Source organism: Chrysochloris asiatica, unplaced genomic scaffold (assembly GCF_000296735.1).
Source record: "Chrysochloris asiatica unplaced genomic scaffold, ChrAsi1.0 scaffold00274, whole genome shotgun sequence".
NCBI classification, from domain to species: Eukaryota; Metazoa; Chordata; class Mammalia; order Afrosoricida; family Chrysochloridae; genus Chrysochloris; species Chrysochloris asiatica.
In genome coordinates this window covers 3,779,443-3,798,943 of record NW_006408792.1, presented here as the reverse complement: position 1 = coordinate 3,798,943, position 19,501 = coordinate 3,779,443, and the positions used below count along the sequence as shown (strand labels likewise).

General features: G+C 39.9%; 1 protein-coding gene across 2 annotated transcripts in view; it reads right to left on the bottom strand.

Annotated features, from left to right (window-relative positions):
* The window catches only part of GYG1 (glycogenin 1), a 54,201-nt gene that overhangs the window by 17,901 nt on the left and 16,799 nt on the right, over nt 1–19,501 (bottom strand). For both annotated transcript variants that reach the window (XM_006874395.1, XM_006874394.1), the window contains exon 5: nt 7,390–7,516. In XM_006874395.1, coding sequence (XP_006874457.1) covers nt 7,390–7,516 — 127 coding nt within the window. The remainder of the gene's footprint in view (nt 1–7,389; nt 7,517–19,501) is intronic.

The window sequence follows — 19,501 nt, the reverse complement described above, 5'->3', positions numbered from 1 at the left end:
AGAGCTTCCAGACTAAGACAGACTAGGATGAAGGAGAGGCAGACCACTTCTGAATAGTTAGCCACTGGAAACCTTGGGAACAGCAGCAGAACATTGTTAAATATAATGCTAGAAGATGAGCCCCTCAAGTTGGAAGGCCCACAAAACACATCTGGAGAACTGCCTCTTGAAAGTAGAATTGATCTCAGTGATGTGAATGGAGCAAAGTTTTTGAGATTTTCATTTGCTTGTAGGGCACAACTCAAAATGGGAAGAAACAGTTATAAACACCTATTACTAATAAGAACATGGAATGTACAAAGTATGAATCTAGGGAAATTGGAAGTAAAAAATGATGATAGATATCCTAAACATTAGTGAGCTGAAATGGACTGGTATTGGCCATTTCGAATTTGATAAACATATTATCTACTATGCCAGGAACAGCATAGCATTCATCATCAGAAAGAACATTTCAAGATCTATCTTGAAGAACAATGCTATCTGTGATAGGATAATATCTATATGCCTACAAGGAGACCAGTTAATACACCAACCAGTAAAACCAATGATGATGAAATTGAGGAATGCTACCAAGTTCTTCCGTTTGAAATTGATCAAACATACAATAAATATGCATTGGTAATCACTGGTGATTGGAATGCCAAAGTTGGAATCCAAGAGGAAGAATCAATAGTTGGAAAATACGGCCTTGGTGACTGTAACGATGTTGGAGAGCACATGATTTAAGAGGTTTGTAAAATCAATGAGTTATTCATTGCAAATAACTGTTTTCAACAACGTAAAAAGCAACTATGCATATGGACCTCACCAGATGGAATACACAGGAACAAATAGACTACACATCTGTGTAAAGAGAAGATGGAGAAGTTCAATATCATCAGCCAAACAAGGCCAGGGACCAGCTATATAATAGACTATTAAATGCTCATATGCAAATTCAGGCTGAAACTGAAGAAAATAAGTACACAAGAGTCAAAATATTGAGTATATTCCACCTGGCTTTAGAGATCATCTCAAGACCAGATTTCATGCATTAGACACTAATGACAGAAAACCAGAAGACTAGTGGGAGGACATCAAGAACACCATACATGAAGCAAATTAAAGATCATGAAAACGACAGGAAAGAAAGAAAAGACAAAAATAGACATCAGAAGAGACTCTGAAACTTGTCTTGAACACAGAGAAGCTACAGCAACTGGACGAAATAAAAGTTGAACGAAAAATTTCAAAGGGAAGCTTGATAAGACAAAGTATTATAATGAAATGTGCAAAGACCTGAACTTAGAAAACCAAAATGTAATAACATGCTCAGCATTTATCAAGCTGAAAGAACTAAAGAAAATTCAAACCTCGAGATGCAATATTGAAAGAATCTAAGGTCAAAATATTAAACGATGCAGGAAGCATTTGAACAATCAAAAGAAGATGAAAGGAATATACAGTCACTGTACCACAAAGAATTGGTTAATGTTCAGGAGGTAGAGTATGATCAAGAACAGATGGTATTGAAGGAAGAAGTCCAATCTATACTGAAGGCATTGGTGAAAAACAAGGCTCCATGAATTGATGGAATACAAATGGAAATGCTTCAACAAATCAATATAGCACTGGAGGTGCTCTGAAATTTTTAAGACAGATACCTGGCCAAATGACTGGAATAAATCCATATTTGTGCCATTCCAAAAAAAGGTGACCCAACAGAAGGAGGAAATCATTGAGCAATATAATTAATACCAAATGCAATGAAAATTTTGCTGAAGATAATTTAAAAATGTACATTGACAGGGAGAATGCCAGAAATTCAACCTGGATTTAGAATAGGATGTAGAATAAGTGATAAAGCAGAGAATACCAGAAAAATGTTTACTTGTGCTTTATTGACTATGCAAATGTATTCAACTGTGTTTCAGTATGGAGTGCACTCCAATGTAAAGAAAACAAAAATCCTCACCACTGGACCAATATATAGTATCATGATAAATGGAGAAAAGATTGAAGTTGTCAAAGACTTAATTTTGCGTGAGGTCACAATCAACACTCATGGAATCAGCAGTCAGAAAAATCAAAGGACATACTTCATTTGGCAAATCTACTGCAAAAAAACACTTTAAAGGGGTAAAGAGCAAAGAGGTCATCAAAGATCCAAGTCATGGTATTTTCAGTCGCCTCAGATGTATGTGAAAGTTGGACAATGAACAAGAAGACCACAGGAGAATTGATGTATTTGAATTATGGTGCTGAGTAAGAATATGGAAAGTACCATGGGCTTCCAGAAGAACAAATAAATCTGTCTTGAAAGAAGTACAGTCAGACTGCTCCTTAGAAGCCAGGTGCTAAAATGTCGTCTGTTCTTTGGACATGTTGTTAGGAGGGACCAGTCCCTGCAGAAGGATATCGTGCTTGGTAAGTAGAGGGTAAATGAGAAAGGGGAAGACCCCCCAACAAGACAGACTGCCACAATGGCAACAACAATGGGTTCCAACATAATAATTAGGTGGCTGGCCCAGGCCCAGGCAGTGTTTTTCCTATTGTGCACAGGGTCACTGTAACTTGGAACTGACTTGATGGCACCTAACAAGCCAGGTCTCATTTGGGTCATATCCAACCTCAGTTAAAGGAATACATTTTTGCTTATTTGGAAATTATTAGGTAAGTCAGGCTTCTTAGTCAGTCAGTTTGACTTGCTAATCTATATGCCAGTTTGAGGCAGTATCAGAAAATTATCCTTGTTTTAGGTTTTTTATATAACAAGACATAACACAGAGAGTGTTTAGTCAATGGATATACATAAAACTAAATGAGAACTAAATGACTGATTTTAGAAAGGTTAATAAGATTATTCCTAATCAAAAAGGCAACACAGTCCTATGTACAAGTCAAATTCTATGTAATCTGGATTTTAAAAAGCCCTACAAATGGAGGAAATGTGAAAGAAACGACTATTTCTTAAAAGCTACTATTTCCCAAACATTATGCTAGGCACTCTCACAAAGTTATTTCACTTATCAACTTATTTCCCAATATATACACTATAATTAATTAGCTTTAAAATAACTAAACTAGGCAACTGAATTCTCAAATTATGATGTATTCAAGAAGATCTTCTATAATAGAAAATATTAACCTTTTTAAAAACTAAATTTGAGTATTCATTCAAAGTGTTTTTTCCTTTATGACTTGTTCTATCTATATGCTATCTAGAGAAAGGCATTAGATACGCAATGTCATAGCTCTAATTTATGTTACATTTGACTCCTATTAGGCCATTCTTTAATGAAACTTCATATAATAGTAAAGGTCCACAATGTTCCAAAAATATCCAAGGCTATACGGTTCTGGGGCACTCAGGTTTAAGTACTGTCTTGGTGACTTTTTGGTGCATGGTTTCTTGGAGTTAGTGAGAAAAAACTCTTTATTCCTTCTTCCATGAGACCTAAGTTGTTCTAAAAATGATTCTATGACAAAAAGACAAACACTATATGATATCACTTTTAAGAAACAAAAGGAGCCCTGGTGGTTAAGTGCTCAAGTGCCAACCAAAAGGTTCAATCTACCAAGAGCTCCGAGGGATAAAGATGTGGCAGTCAACTTCTGTAGATTACAGCCATGGACACCCTACTGGGCAGAGTCCTGGTGTGGTGCTGTAGGATTAGAACTCCACCGCAAGTCTGGTGGTTCAAACTTACCAGTCAGTCCTTGGAGATCCTATACAGGGTCGCTATGGGTCAGAACCAACTCAAAGGTACTTAATAATAACAACAACAATACTCTGTCCTACAGAGTCCCTAGGAGTCTAAACTGACTCAGTGGCAGTGAGTTAGGGGCAGGAAGTGTAGGGGAAGATGAGAATTTTTTGCTTAGAGTGAATTGAATGCAAGCTAATGGTGGTGGAATAATTTGGGAAAAAAAGGAGAATGGTTACACAGCTTGAATAGGCTAATCAATGTTAATGAACTGTCCATGTAGAAATTGGTGAAATAGTGTATGGTTTTTTGTATACAAATCACTATAATGAAACAAAACAAATAAGCTAAAAACACGAAACAAAAAACAACCACCCTGAACAGTCTCCACCCATGCTGCTCTATCGAAGATCAGGGCACCACAGAGCCACTGGGCTCTGGGGACACCAAGGGTATTCTTGGTGTCCAACAGCGGGGTTTCTGGTTCATGCTGAGATCCCAGAGGAGAGCTTATGCAGGACTCTTTGAAGATGAGGTATGGTGGCTAAAATGTTCTTGAGAAGCTACTTCACATTAAAAGACTAGGACAATTTTACATCAGTAGAAAGCAAAAATGAAATTATAAACTACCACTTATTTCAACCCTCCAAAATCCAAAATGTAAGGGAAACTGTCTCGGGGGCTGGATCTCTGGAAGAAAAATGAAACCATGTTCCGGTGGAGAGAAGGGAAAATGAATTCTTCAATATTCCTAAATAGGCAGCAATGGGGTGAGACACAGCATCACTCTGAGCAGTCTTATCACAGAAATGTAGACTCGACACCCTCCAGGGGAAGAGGCGCAGTAGCAGCATTAACTCCTGTCAGCTCACACGTCAGATGATGTCTGGCTAATGGATGGAGTTGCTCCCAACTTCCCCAGTGCGTCATATACGCTAAGTGTATGGCAATAAATCAAGGAGACTTCCAAAATTAGCATGCATTTGTTAAGCCAGGAAAAAGGAACCATCCTAACCATTTAAGTCATTTAGATCTCAAATTGTTTTTCAGGAAAGTAAGGTTCCAGAAAATACATGTATTTTTACAAAACAAAACAAAAAACTCATTCTACCTGCTTCTTGCTCTTCTGCCGTAATGTAAAATCAATGCACACAGTATCTGCAAAACGGGCTTCCCTGAAAGATACAGGAAAGCCCCTTTTTGCTCAGAAGTTGGTATTGCATGCTGGCAAGTGGCATGGATTAAACTGTACCCCTCAAAAATCTGAGAGGGATCTGACTATCACCAGAAAGAAAAGCTAGGAGTGAAGTGTGTCCCTCTGCACTGAGAAGTGCTTAGAGCCAGGGGAAGAATGATGCCAAGACAGGCAGATCTCCAAGGAGTACTGGGCCCACAGATGTTAAAAGGAGACAAGGACACCTTTCCCTAGAGCCAACCGAGAGAGAAAGCCTATGCTTAGAGCTGGCGCCCTGAGTTTGGACTTCCACCCTTCCAGACTGTGAGAGAATACATTTCTGGTTGTTAAAGTCACGCACTTGTGGTATTTCTGTTCTGGCAGTACTAGATAACTAAGTTAGCAAGTAAGGGCAAAATTAGAATTGGCCTGAACTATAGGTGAAAAAGTAGCCAAGTATGTGAGCCACATTGTATGGAAAACATCAATCTTTACACACTAACTTCACTCTGTTTTGGAATTGAGGGGGGATGTCCGATTTGTCTCCCCAGCATGCTCACCCCATGGCACAGACACACTGTGTAGAATTGAGTTGAAGGGTGGGTAGGATTGCTCACACTATTAAAAATTATTTCTCTATCCCTCTCTCACTTTGTTAAGCTGAATGTAGTCAATTAAAGGTACAGTGTTCTGTAACTGCCGTACGATAAGACAATTGTGGTTTGCAGGTACACTGTTCAAACTGGCAGAATTAGTTATGAGCAATAAGGATTAAAATGAAGTAGATCCACATTTCCAAGCAAGGTTGAACTTTACAAGGCTGGGGACTGAGAGGTGATACTAAATCCCTTGATACTAAATCTTGTCATGTTTGCTTTACAGGGACCACAGTTGATAAGTTTGAAAGCTTACGCTAGCTAATATGCTGGTCAAAGAAAAGTTAGAGCGGAAAGAACTCAAGGTATTTATAATCCTTATCTAGAGGATGTTGACAGAGTCTGCCCAGAAAAGGACAGAAAAAGAAACATTTCTCCCATAAAAAGCTAGACATGCTCATTAGTGTGGTCCAGGAGTTATGAATGGGACTTTGGATAATGGAATATCAGAAGTGAAAGGGCCTTTGTTTTCTGATCCCTCAGGAGGGCCTCTGCAGGCCAGTGACTGGGAGAGCCAAGGACAGCTCTGTGAGGAGCTCCACTGCTCATGGCTGCATCTCAGGAGTAACCTGACAGCTAGGCTGCCATTCCAGAACCCTGAATCATCACCTTAGTTCAAGATAACTGAGTCAGAAGCTAGAGAACAAGGATCCTGCTCTAGTAGGGAGATCCACACTGCAACAAGGCTGGGCCCACTGCTGTAGTAGAACAAGCATAATGCCAACAAATAATACCCCTGGAGCACTACCCTGTCTTCAGCACTTGATGCGTATTAATTCAATTCATCCTATGACAAACCTCAAAGTACTAGGTTCCTCCTCATGTTATATTCAGAGGAACTCAAGCACAGAGACAAAGTCATACAATAGGTAAATGGCACAATAAGGATGTGCTGTCTGTCTTTTTGGCTTCAGAGTCTACTCTTAACACTATGTTGCCTCTCGAATATAAAAAGGATTAATAACCTAACCTCTGCTGAGTGCTAAGAGTAAGTTCTGGCTGCCTGCTGCCCACTTGACTGGATTATTCCCTTTAATCCTCACAACAACTCTGTAAGGCCACCTGCTCAGTAAGTGATTATGTCGGGATTTGAACCAATATAGTCCAGCTCCAGAGTACCCCTGGTCATCTATACCATATTATTGACAGGCTCTTTGAATTTTAATGAACTTTAAAATTTATTAAATAGGAAAATTTTCATTCAAACAAGAGATAAAAGGGTTATGTATATATATATTTTAAATAGCATCTGTAGGAAAATAAAGACAGAAGCCTTAGGGATGTGCTGGACATGCACTGTGTTGGAAAGCTCTGGAAAGGCACCCTGTAAGGCTGGACACTAACCAGAAGGCTCTGGATTTGTGTCAGATTCCTAAATCCTGAACTTCACTGTACAAAATGTCACACGAAAAGTCTTTTTATCAACAATCCTCGTCAAACACGTAAATCTACAGGTGGTTTACACAACTTGCCTCATGAGTCTCCGTGGACAGTCCCTGTAGGAGATGGGATGGTTGTGTGCATGGAGTCACAGGTGCTAAAGCAACATTTGTGAGGCTGTGGGGGACAGCTGATAGGCTATTACTTGATCTCCATAAAAACCAAGGAGGGAACTAGTCATACCCTCATTTTCTCCCAGAAGCAACTGAAGCTCAGTGTGTTGTGGTCTTACCCAGGGAAATGCAGCCAATATGAGGTAGAAGCTAGTTGGTGTCCTGGTTAGTTGGACCCTACAGTCTGTGTTCTTAACCACAAGTTAGGAAAGATTTACCAGAGAGCATCTTCAACTGGTGGGAACCTTGTCCCATATGGCACCTGACACATACCCCACTCCCCCACCCTCAACAACAGTAAAATCAGTTGTACTTACGCTTTAAATGCTGGGAGGTAGGAGTATATAGAAATGCTGCTTAGATTATAAATAAATGGCAGGTGTTTTCTGATATCTGTTGTGGCCCAGCTGCTAAAAAATGTGTTCAGTAAACCCTGGTCCCCACCTGAAAGGAAAAAGACAAAAAGAGAGAATGACAGCTAATAGGCCTCTAGGACAGTTCCGAGCGTGGTCGCTCTGTCGAGTAAGTACTAGACTATGAATCAAGGTTGGCGGTTCAATCTCACCAGCTTTTCCATGGAAGAAAGATAAGGCTTTCTGCTTCAGCAAAGATTCACAGCCTCAAAAGTCCTACACAGGGTTGCCATGAGTAGTTGGTACTGACTCGATGGCACTTAACAACAACAATGGGACAGATCAATTTTATAGGTATATATAACTAGACTTTTAAAAACATGTACAAAATGTATTTTAAAAAGAATAAATTCCATGTTAAACTTGTTAAGAATATTTTAAGGAATAACTCCTTTATTAATGAATTAAACAAGTATTTATTGAGCACCTACTACATACCAGAAGAACTCTGGCAGCATAGTGGTTATGAATCGGGCTGCGAACCTCAAGGTCAGTAGTTCGAAACTGTCAGCTGTTCCGCTGGAGAAAGATGAGGCTTTCTGCTCCCGTAAAGATTTACAGCCTCGGAAACCCTGTATAAGGTTGCTATGAGTCGGAACCGACTCCATGGCACATAACAACAACTACATACCAGACACTGTATCAAGTGCTGTAGAGCCATCACTGAATAAGAGATATAGTAAGATCCCCACTCAATATTACATCATTACAAACAATGATGGGGGCTATAAAGGAAATCATGGACACAAATAAAAGGGACTCAAGACGTCATCTCATATGTAAGGAAAGGCTTCCACAAGGAAGTAAGTTTAAACCAATATTGGAGAGGTGTTACATGGTAATAAATGAGTGCAGACAGAGGAAGGCAGAGTAGTTGGTGTTCCAGGCAGACCAAAACAGCAGGTGCACCTAACATAGGCAGGAATGTGAAACCATGGGAACACCTGGAAAGTAGCCTTTGTAACTTAACTTCAGAGAAGGGAATTATACAGAGAAGTTGGCAAGGGCTGGACCACACAGGGTCTCCGAGACCATGTTAAAGACTTTAGATTTTATCTCAAGAGCAGTGGACCAAAAAAGGTAAAGAGCAAAAGGGAGCAGACTGGGATAAATGGCATTGTTTTCTGAAGGCCCCAACTATTATTCATCAACAGAGAGCTTAGAAGCCACATTACCCCATTGTCCATGCTCCTGCCAAAACCAAGCTTCCGGGCAGGCCAGTTTCAGCATTGTGGCCGAGGTCAGCCCCCATTCCCCCACAGCACATGTGCTTGCTCAGTTCTTGGGATTCCCTGGACATCATGCCTTCTCTAGAAGGGGAAGACTATAGCAACTTATTCAAAAGAAATAAAAACAATACAAATCTAAACAGTTCTCACAAACTTACCCAGGTAACCAATAGGTTCCCTAAGGCATCTTAAACATATTTCTCCATGCACTTTCTGTCTTAGACTCATGGAATTCATGAAAACACACTTAGAGCTACTCTTCCGTACAGACCAGTACCTGTGTGTGTACATTTGTTCACACACACAGGTGTTTATAGGGAGATGGCAGGTAGGAAGAACACTACTTTTCCTAATTGAGGCTGGCATATTCTATGGTCTCTTCCCCCAACAGGCTGCTTTATCCTGAACTCCAGTTCCCTTTCTAAACATACAACAGGCATGATTATTATTACTACTAAAGTTTCCTTGTCATTGTTATTATTGCTAAGTGCCGCTGAGTTGGCACTTAGCAATAACTCTGCATGTGTTTCCTAGGAGCTGCTGGTGGGTTTGAACTGCTGACCTGCGGTTTGCAGTCCAGTGCTGTTCTTACAGCGCCACACCAGGAGTTCATTGTTGTTGTTAGGTGCCACTGAGTCAGTACCAACTCATAGCGACCCTATGCACAGCAGAACAAAACACTGCCCGATCCTGGGCCAACCTCACTATTGTTGCCATGCTTGAGTCCATCAATGCTGCCACTTGGCCAATCTATCTCGTTGGGGGTCTTCCTCTTTTTCTCTGACTCTCCTCCCTACCAAACATGATCTCCTTCTCCAGTGACTGGTCCCGCCTGACAATATGTCCGATGAAGTTTGGCCATCCTGGCCTCCAAGGAGCACTCTGGCTGCACTTCTTCCAACACGGATCTGTTGGTTCTTTTGGCAGCCCATGACACTTTCAACATTCTCCTCCGACATCATAACTCAAAAGCATCAATTCTTCTACGGTCTTCCTTATTCACTGTCTAGCTTTCACATGCATATGAGGTTATTGAAAATATCATGGCTTGGGTCAGGCACATCTAGTCTTCAAGCTGCCATCTTTGCTCTTCAACACTTTAAAAAGGTCAGCAAATTTGCCTAATGCAATACGTCGTTTGATTTCTTGAGTACTGAGGAGTCCATTGGAGACTGTTAAAAATGTAGGAGATTTAGTTAATATTCTAAGTAGTGGAATCTGGGTTTGGAGTCAAAGTCCAAATAGACCTTATCCAGCTTCTTGCTACCCCCTATCTCGTTCTTCTCAATCATCCATTGAGCAACCTCTTTGTATAAAGAGGCTCTGACAGATTCTCATCTGTGACAGTTAAGAGTGTGTCAACTTGACTGGGCCAAGATTCTCAGTAGTTTGGTAGTTGGCATGTAGCTATCCCCCCTCATGATGTGATTTGATTTAATAAACCAGTAAGTGGATTAAAGGTGGTATATAATTATCACCCTTAATCACATCACCACCCTAATTGAAGAGAGATCCCCAATGGTGTAGCATGCAACGCCTTTTATCTTACAAGAGATATCAGCTGAGAAGGAGGGACCTATTACCACCTAAGATTAAAAGAGCTGGGAGTGTCATGAGGCCTTTGGGCCTGGGGCCCCTGCAGGTGAAGCTCCTAGATCCAGGAGAAGATTGATATCCAAGGAATACTGAGCTTACAAATACTGAAAGGAGACAAGGACCATTCCTAAGCACCAACAAAGAGGAAACCTTCCCCACTAGCCAGCAGGCTGAATTTGGACTTCTAACTCACACATTGTGAGAGAATAAATTTGTTTGTTAAAAGCATGCACTTGAGGTATTTCTGTTATAGCAGCACCAGATAACTAGAACATCATCCCTCAAGACTAAATATCTCAGCAAAAGCCAAGGTTTCACACTCATAAATTCCAAACAGACAATAAAGGTAGCTTGGCTTCACTCTGATGTTGTTAAGTGCTATCAAGTTGGTTCCAGATCAGAGGGACCCTGTATAGGATTTCTGAGGAGCAACTGGTTTCAACTGCTTATCTTGTAGTTCTGATTCTACAGCACCACACCAGGAGTCCTCCCTCTCATCGATAACAGTAATAGATAATAGCTAAGCTCTGGTAGCGTAATGGTTACGAGTCAGGCTGCCAACCTTGAGGTCAGCAGTTCGAAACTACCAGCGGTTCCGCGGGAGAAAGGTGAGGCGTCCTGCTCCCATGAAGATTTACAGCCTCAGAAACCCCGCGCAGGGTCACTGTGAGTCGGAACCGACTCCATGGTACTTAACAACAACAATACTCCAAGGGAGAAAGGTGAGGCGTCCTGCTCCCATGAAGATTTACAGCCTCAGAAACCCCGCGCAGGGTCACTGTGAGTCGGAACCGACTAAACAACAAGAAGCAGTGGACAGGCAATTCAAAGGTTGTCCAGTCAGAATCGATTTGATGACACACAACAACAACAACAATTTAAATAATGAGAACTAAAGAATTTTGTTAATTGAAATATTTATGTATTTTGATATACAAAATATTAAAGCCAAAACAGCATGTTTTATTTCAGGTTCTTTTGAGGATGAATGCTAGGCCATTCCTGGCATATAAAATCATGATTACCAGATTCAAAACAGTAGTTCATTTCAGCTCACTTATTCCTAGGAAGGAGCTCTGGTAGCATAGTGGTTATGAGTCAGGCTGTTAACCTGAAGGTCAGCAGTTCGAATTTACCAGCTGTTCTGCAGGAGAAAGATGAGGTTTTTTGCTCCCATAAAGATTTACAGCCTCAGAAATACTGCAGGGTCACTGTGAATCGGAACCGACTCCATGGCACACCACCACCAACTTCTAGGATGGACTCTTGGGATGGCACTGTAGGATCAGTATTGGACTGGTGAACCACAAGGCTGAAGTTCAAATCCACCAGCTGCTCCTTGAAAACCACTCACTCTGAGTCGATCTGACTCGATAGCCTTAACTACAACAACAAAGGTATTCCAGATATACCACATTCATTCACTTATTGAAGGACACTAGGCTGTCTTCAATTTTGGACTATTACGAATAGGATTGTTATTAACATTTCCTCATTTATTTGGATTAAATGTGAAAGTAAATTTAAAAAGACTTCAGGCCTCTGTACCTGAGTCACCTTTGTTTCAGTATTTGTGCTCACATCCGCAATATCTTTGTTGTTGTTCGTAGGTGCCGGTGAGTTGACCCTGAACAGGTGACCCTGTATAGGTCCTTCCTGGCAACATGTCCAAAGTCTCACAATCGTCACTTCCAAGGAGCAATCCAGCTGTACTTCTTCCCAAATAGAATTGTTCATTGTTGTTCTTGTTAAGAGCCATCGAGTTCGTTGTGACTCACAGTGACTTGGTATAGTTTCCAAGGAGTGACTGGTGGGTGTGAACTGCTGACCTTGTGGTTAGCAGTCCAGTGCTTATCCTACAGCACCATACCAGAATTCGTTCATTGGAAGTCTCTGAATTGGAACCCAATTCAAAGCAGAATGCAAATCTAAGCATAGCTAGGCTATAAAACTTGCAGAGTGTCATGAAGAATGCTGGATTCCCAGAACTTATTGTCCAGTACATTCTCGTCAAACCTTGACAGTTTTGTTTACATCAACCGAATACTGTTAAGTGCTGTTGAGTCTACTCCGACCCATAGCGACCCTGTATAGGGTTTCTGAGGAGCAGCTGGTTGACAGACGAAGACACTTTTAATCACAATCATTTCAGAACTAACAAACATGATGAACTGAGCAGTCTGTGATATGAAAGACCAGGGTGTGGAGACACAATTGAGAAACAGAAAGGAAATAGAACAGGAACATATGACACCCGCTTTGCAAACAAAAGCAAATATCCGATTCCGTAACATCCTTCTACCAGGCTGCCTGAATGCCAATAGTAACCGTGCTAGAGATGTCAAAAATTATTGCTACAAAGTCATAGAAACCTTTACTACACAAAAATACTAAAAATGTGAAGTTATTGTTTCTCAACCATCTTAGGTCCCGGTGTGGTTTAGTATAAGGACTGGACTGCTAACTGCAAAGTTGTTGGTTCTAATCCCACCAGCCACTTCTTGGAAACTACATATAGAGTCATTATAAATCAGGACACTTAACAACAAAACAACAGTTCTATACACTTCTGAAGGCAGTGTTTCCATCTCTCTAACCCTTCATTAGAGAATTCTGTGCTCTTTGCTTTGTTGTTGTTAGGTAACAGAAGAAAACACTGCTGGATCCTGTTCCGTGCTCACAATTCTTATATTTGAGCCCACGGTTGCTGTTAAAGTGTCAATCCATCTTGTTAGGGGTCTTCCTCACTTTTGTTGACCCTTTACTTTACCAAGTATTATATCCTTCTCCAGGGTCTGGTCCTTTCTGATACAATGTCTGAAATATGAGAGATGAAATCTCACTATCCTGGCTTCCAAGAAGCATTATGTCAATACTTCTTCCAAGATAGATTTGTTTGTTCTTCTGGCATCCCTGGGCACTTAAAAAAGTCTTCTCCAGTATTCCTTATTTTTTGTTCAACTTTTACATGCATATGAGGTGACTGAAAATACCATGGCTTGGGTTAGACATACCTTAGTTCTCAAACTGGTACCTTTGCTCTTGAACAAAATACACTGTGTGATTTCTTGACCACTACCTTCTGTGAGTGTTGAGGATTTTTTTTTTTTTTTTTTTTTTACACTAAGGGCCTGTCCAAACAGAAGTCTCTAATCTTCAAGTATTGTAAAATTTGACACACACTAGTCTTCTTAAAAAGGAGCTCTGGTAGCGTAATGGTTATGAATTGGGCTGCGAACTGCAAGGTCAGCAGTTCAAAACTACCAGCTGTTCCATGGAAGAAAGATGAGGTGTTCTGCTCCCATAAAGATTAACAGCCTCGGAAACCCTGTGCAGGGTCGCTATGAGTTAGAACCGACTCCACGGCACATAACAATAGTCTTCTTAAAATGCAAAAACCAAGGTTGTATCATCTGCACTATGGCAGGTGGTTAATGTGCCTTGCTCCAACCCTGATGCTATGTTCTTCATATAATCCATCTTCTCAGATTATTTGTTCAAAATACAGACTTGACAAGAATGGTGAGAGGATACAATTCTGGTGTATACCTTATCTAGTTTTAAACCCCTTCAGTATCTCTGTGTTGTCTTTGAACAACTACCTCTTCCTCTATGTACAGGGTTCCTCATGAACACAATTAATTGCTGTGTAATACCCTACCATCACCACTATCCGCTGGTGATGGATACCATTCTCTGCAATGTTATCCATAGTTTGTCATGATCTATAAAGCTGAAGTCAAGAAAGCACAAGTAAACATCTTTTTGGTATTCTCTGTTTTTAGCCAAGATGCATCAACAATGATATCCCTTGTTCCATGTCCTCTTCTGAATCTTCCTGAACTTCTGACAGTTCCTTGCTTATGTACTGTTGCAACTGGTTTTGAATTACCCTCAGCAAAATTTTCCTTACATGTGATATTAATGATATTGTTTGATGACTTCTGCACTCTATTGGGTCACCTTTCATTGAAATGGGCACAAATATGGGTCTCTTCCACTCAGTTGGCAAGGTAATGGTCTTCCAAATTTCTTGGCATAGATGAGTGAGTGCTCCCAGTGTTGTATCAATTTGTTGAACGATTTTAATTCATGTTCCATCAATTCCTGGAGCGTTGTTTTTCATCAATGCCTTCAATGCAGCTCGGACTTCTTCCTTTAGCACCACTGGTACTAAATGGTTGAATATTGACCATTTCATTTTCATACAGTGACTTTGCATTCCTTCTATCTTCTTTTTATGCTTTATGCATGATTCAGTATTTTGCCCATAGAATCTTTCAATAGTGCAACCTGAGACCTGAAACTTTTTCTTCAGTTCTTTCAGCTTGAGAAGTGATGGGTATGTTCTGCCCTTTTGGTTTTCTAACTAGAGACCTTTGCACGTTTCAGTATAATACTTGACTCTGTCTTCTTGATAAGCCCTTTGAAATTTTCAGCTTTTACCTCCTCAATTCTTTCAATTGTTCTAGCGTCTCTACACTCAAGAACAAGTTTCAGAATCTCTTCTGACATCTAGTTTGATCTTTCTTTCTAGTCATTTTAATGACCTTTTGTTTTCTTTCTTTGATGTTCTTGATATCATTCTACAACTTCTCTGGTCTTCGGACATTAATGTCTAATGTAGCAAATCTGTTCTTGAGACAATCTCTATATTCAGGTGGGATATCTTCAATGCCATGTTTCTGGCTCTCATGGACTTTTTATTTTCTTCAGCCTCAGCCTGAACCTACATCTGAGCAAATGATGGTCTGTTCCAGTCTGCCCCTGGCCTTGTTTTGGCTGGGGAGGCTGAGCTTCTCCACAGATGTAGTCAATTTGGTTTGTGTGTATATCATATGGTGAGGTCCATGTGTATAGTGTAACCATTTATGATGTTTCAAAAGGTATTTACAATAAATAAGTTGCTGGTCTTACAAAATTCTCTCATGCAAGTTCCAGCATTTTTTTGTTTTTTAAATCACCAAGGGTATATTTTCTAGCATGCTCTTTGTTTTCAATGCTCGCACTCTTAACACCAGTAATTATCAATACATGTTTTTTAAAAAAGCTTTTATTGTGAATTGAATGATAGTTTACATAGAAGAACACTGGTTTTGCACTCAACCTATTGTATTTTGTTTCATTGCAATAACTACAATTCCCTCCATGTATCATTGGTTAAACAGTATTTGCTTCTATTCCCTGTTTTTTTGTTTGTTTGTTTTTATGTACTTAAGAACTTGCAGGAATATATAATCATTTAAACAACCAAAGGGCACATTCTGCAAGGCCAGCACACAGCCTTTTTCTTTCCATTTGTCTAGAGTCCTCAGCTGCTCAATCTCTCCATGACATCACCCCTGTCTCCATCTCTGGTGCTGCTGCTTCTCTGGTAAGGGTCTCACATTCCACTCATGCTCTTCTCTCTGGATGCCTCTGTTTCTGGAAAGTAAGATTAACTACTCTCTGCTTTTTGTTACACAGCTTCTACCTTTACTGTTGTGACAATCACTATTAGTTATAACAATTACTCACTACTGAATCAAAAGAATCCTGTTACCCATCTCCTTTCAGCAGAACCATCTAGACAAAATGAAAACGATTCAGTGGGAATTCTACCTTCCCCTCAATACATTTTGATTGTATAGTTGATCAATTTTAGAATGAAGAAGTTGGTAGAACTCTTCAATTTCATCACCACTGGTTTTAGAGGTTGGAGCATAAATTTGAGTAATAGTGGTATTAACTGGTCTTCCTTATAGGCATTTGGAAAATATCCTATCATAGACAGTACTGAACTTCAAGATAGAGCTTGAAATATTTTGGGGTTTTTTTTTTTGACAATGAATGCCACACCATTCTTCTTTAATTTGATGTTTCTGGTATAGTAATATATGCGTTTCAGATTCAAAATAGCCAATACCAGTCCATTTCAACCTACTAATGCCAGGTTATCAGTCTTTTTGCATTCCATTTATTTTCGGCAGCTTACAATTTTTCTAGATTTATATTCTGTACATAACAAATTCTGATTATTAATGGATGTTTATTTCTGTTTCTCCTCATTTTGAATTGTGCCCCATCAGTAAATGAAGGTCCCCAGAGTTTTATTCTATTCATGCCATTATGGTCAACTCTACTTTGATGAGGCAGCTCTTTACTAGGATTTTGGGTGCCTTCCAACCCGAGGGGCTTTGGCACTTTGACAGTGTTCTACTACTATTCTAATGTTTTCATCTTGCAGTACTGTATCTGATAATGTTTTGCTATTATTCACTCAGAAGTAGTCTGCCTTTCCTTCTTTCTAGTCTGTCTAAGTCTGGAAGCTCCACTGAAACCTGTCCACCATGGGTGACCCTGTTGGTATTTAAATTATCAGTAGTATAGCTTCTAGTATCACAGCAACATGCAAGCCACCACAGTACAACAAACTGACAGATGAGTGGTGGCTCTTTGCTTTAAATCATGTCAAAATGGAACTCAAATCAAGTTCCTTTTAATCTGGTGGAAAAAAATAGTCTGAAGAGGCCAGATCAGAGCTATAGGGTAGATAGGAAAAGGATCTCCAAAGGAATTCTTATAGGATAGCCTTTGAAGAATTGGAAGGTGTATGGTTGTGATGGAAAAAAGTCCTTCACAGTACAACTTTCCTGGCCTTTTTCTCACCAATGCAGTTTTCAAATTTCTTTAAAAGTTCTTAATAATAAGCCCTTGAGAACAACCTGTGATCTTCAAGAAAAATTATCGAGATTATCCCTTTAAAATCCCCAGATACATTTTGAACTGACCTCTCTGCCTTGAATTTAAATTCAAGGCAGAGAGGTCAGTTCAAAATGTATCTGGGGATTTTATTAACTGGCCTAACTCAGATTTCTTCAGAAGTCACCTGCTTTGATAGAATCTTTTTTTTTTTTAAAGCGTCCTAATGAGACTAAGACAAGTGTATTACCCAGACACCTTGTCTGCAGCTTTCCACTGATCACAGAGACGTGTCTAAATGTTTTGTCTGGAATAAACCCATGCATGTAGGAACTGGAGCCCTAGTAGCAATACTTTCTGCTTCTCCTCATACAAGCACCTGTTATTTTCCAGGCATTTTAAGCAGGCTCAGGAACAAGGCTAACTACAGTAATTTATTAGAATTAGTTTTACAAGACACAAATGAATTGTCTGAGTGGTGTCTTTTAATTTGTGTAGTTTTTGTGTGCACTTTCATCATTTGCTGGAAGCTAGTTTACCTCCTGTGAATAGCGGGGAAGATGGGTCAATTTGGTTTAAAGATGAATCCTAGGATCTTGGCTGCAGAACGTCCTTCCATACCCTTACAACTCAAAATATGGTCTGGATTCTTGGAATTTGATAGAAATGCAGAGTTGAGCCCCACCCAAGATCTACTGGATCAGAATCCATATTTTAATACCCTGGTGAGGCTGCACATTAAAATATGAGACATACTGCTTTACAATCTTGTAGAGAATTACTCCTTTTTGTTCTTTTACATAAGAGAATGCAACTATCAAATATATAATTTGTTTGGAAATGTCTGTAGTCATATATATGTAAATAAGGCATTAAGAGATATAAGGTGACTAGAACACCTTCTAGATGTCAAAGGGTTCTCAATCCGATAAGGGGAAATAAGGAAAAGCCAATAATGAAACAATAAACATGACCAATTATATAACAGACATACAGACAAGTACTGATGAACATGACTTACTCCTTAAAACTGTCTGTTAGGTACTTGGCAGATAGCTCCATTTCTGAGTACAGTGAGCACACCAAGGACCACTGATTAACAGATTATAAATGGCCCAGCTCTTAGAGAGATTTCTATGTGGTTAAGTGAGGATCAACAGATCAACCTCAGATGGCTCCTGGAAACCAAGGCTCTTGTAGCTCACTAGATTCAACCCCTTTGGTCAAGAACTGACTGATTTTTCCATGTTATAGCTTTTGCTTTTCAATTTGTTTTTAAAAAGAGGCTCTTGATAATCAACTTATTAATTAAATCATTATATGAATGCAAGGGAAACTTATTATTGGCTTAAATTTCACTTTTCTTAGTCTAGAGTAGGTCATCCTAGTCTAGATTCTCTTAGCATATGCATTTGTCAGAGTAATTACATAGTTATACAGTTAGTTGTTAAATGCCTATAAGGTTATATAGACTATAATCCCCCCACCACCACCCAAAAAACAACAACCCACTGCCATCAAGTTGATTCCAGCTCACAGTGGCCCTGTATAGGATTTCCAAGGCTATCAATCTTTAAAAGAGCAGAAAGCCTCATCTTTCTCCTGAGGAGAGGTTGGCAGGTTTGAATTGTTGATCTTGCAGCTAGAAGTCCAGTGCTTATCCTACACTGCCACTAAATATAGGAATAAAAATCTGAATTGTTTACCAATTTATTCCAGGCCCTTAAATTTGGTATGTTGTCCAGATTAAGAGCTAATGGTTTTTGAAATATGGAATTAATAGACAAACTATAGAAATACAAGTGAGAGTAGTGTTTTCAAGAATCTTTCCAGATCCCCATAAAGCAACGCCACACTATCAACTGTGCTGATTCAAAAAGATAACATACATCTAGGTATTATGGTATGAAGGGGAGGAAGACCAGTGCAGTTTAACAGCACTTGCAGAAGACTTGAGCCTTCACTTCATCATCTGTAAATGAGGAATATACCAGCTGTTTGCTCTACTCACAAGGGAATGAATTTAAAAAAGGAAAAGGGTAGTAGGGGACTTTCTTTCATCCGCTATCCTCTCAGGATACATTCCGGGAATGCTGCAGTGTGGGATACAGTGGGGTGCTAGGGGTTAACTGGAATCCTGGTGTGGCATTGCAAGATAAAGCACTGGACCACAACATAAGGTAGGCAGTTTAAATTCACCAGCTGCTCCTTGGAAACTCTATATGGGATCGCTATGAGTCGGAAATGACTCGATGGCACGTAACAAAAACATGGGTTAATTTGTCTCCCCCCAAAAGACACATTCAATAGGATAAACTCTGGACTGGTAACTGCAAGGCTGGTGGTTCAAACCCACCAGACACTCTTGGAAACCCTATACAGGGTCGCTATGAATACCAACTTGAAGATACACTAACAACAATGTTGTTGTTGTTGTCAGGTGCCATCGAGTCGGAACTGACTCATAGCGACCCCATGCACAGCAGAACGAAACAATGTCCGATCCTGGG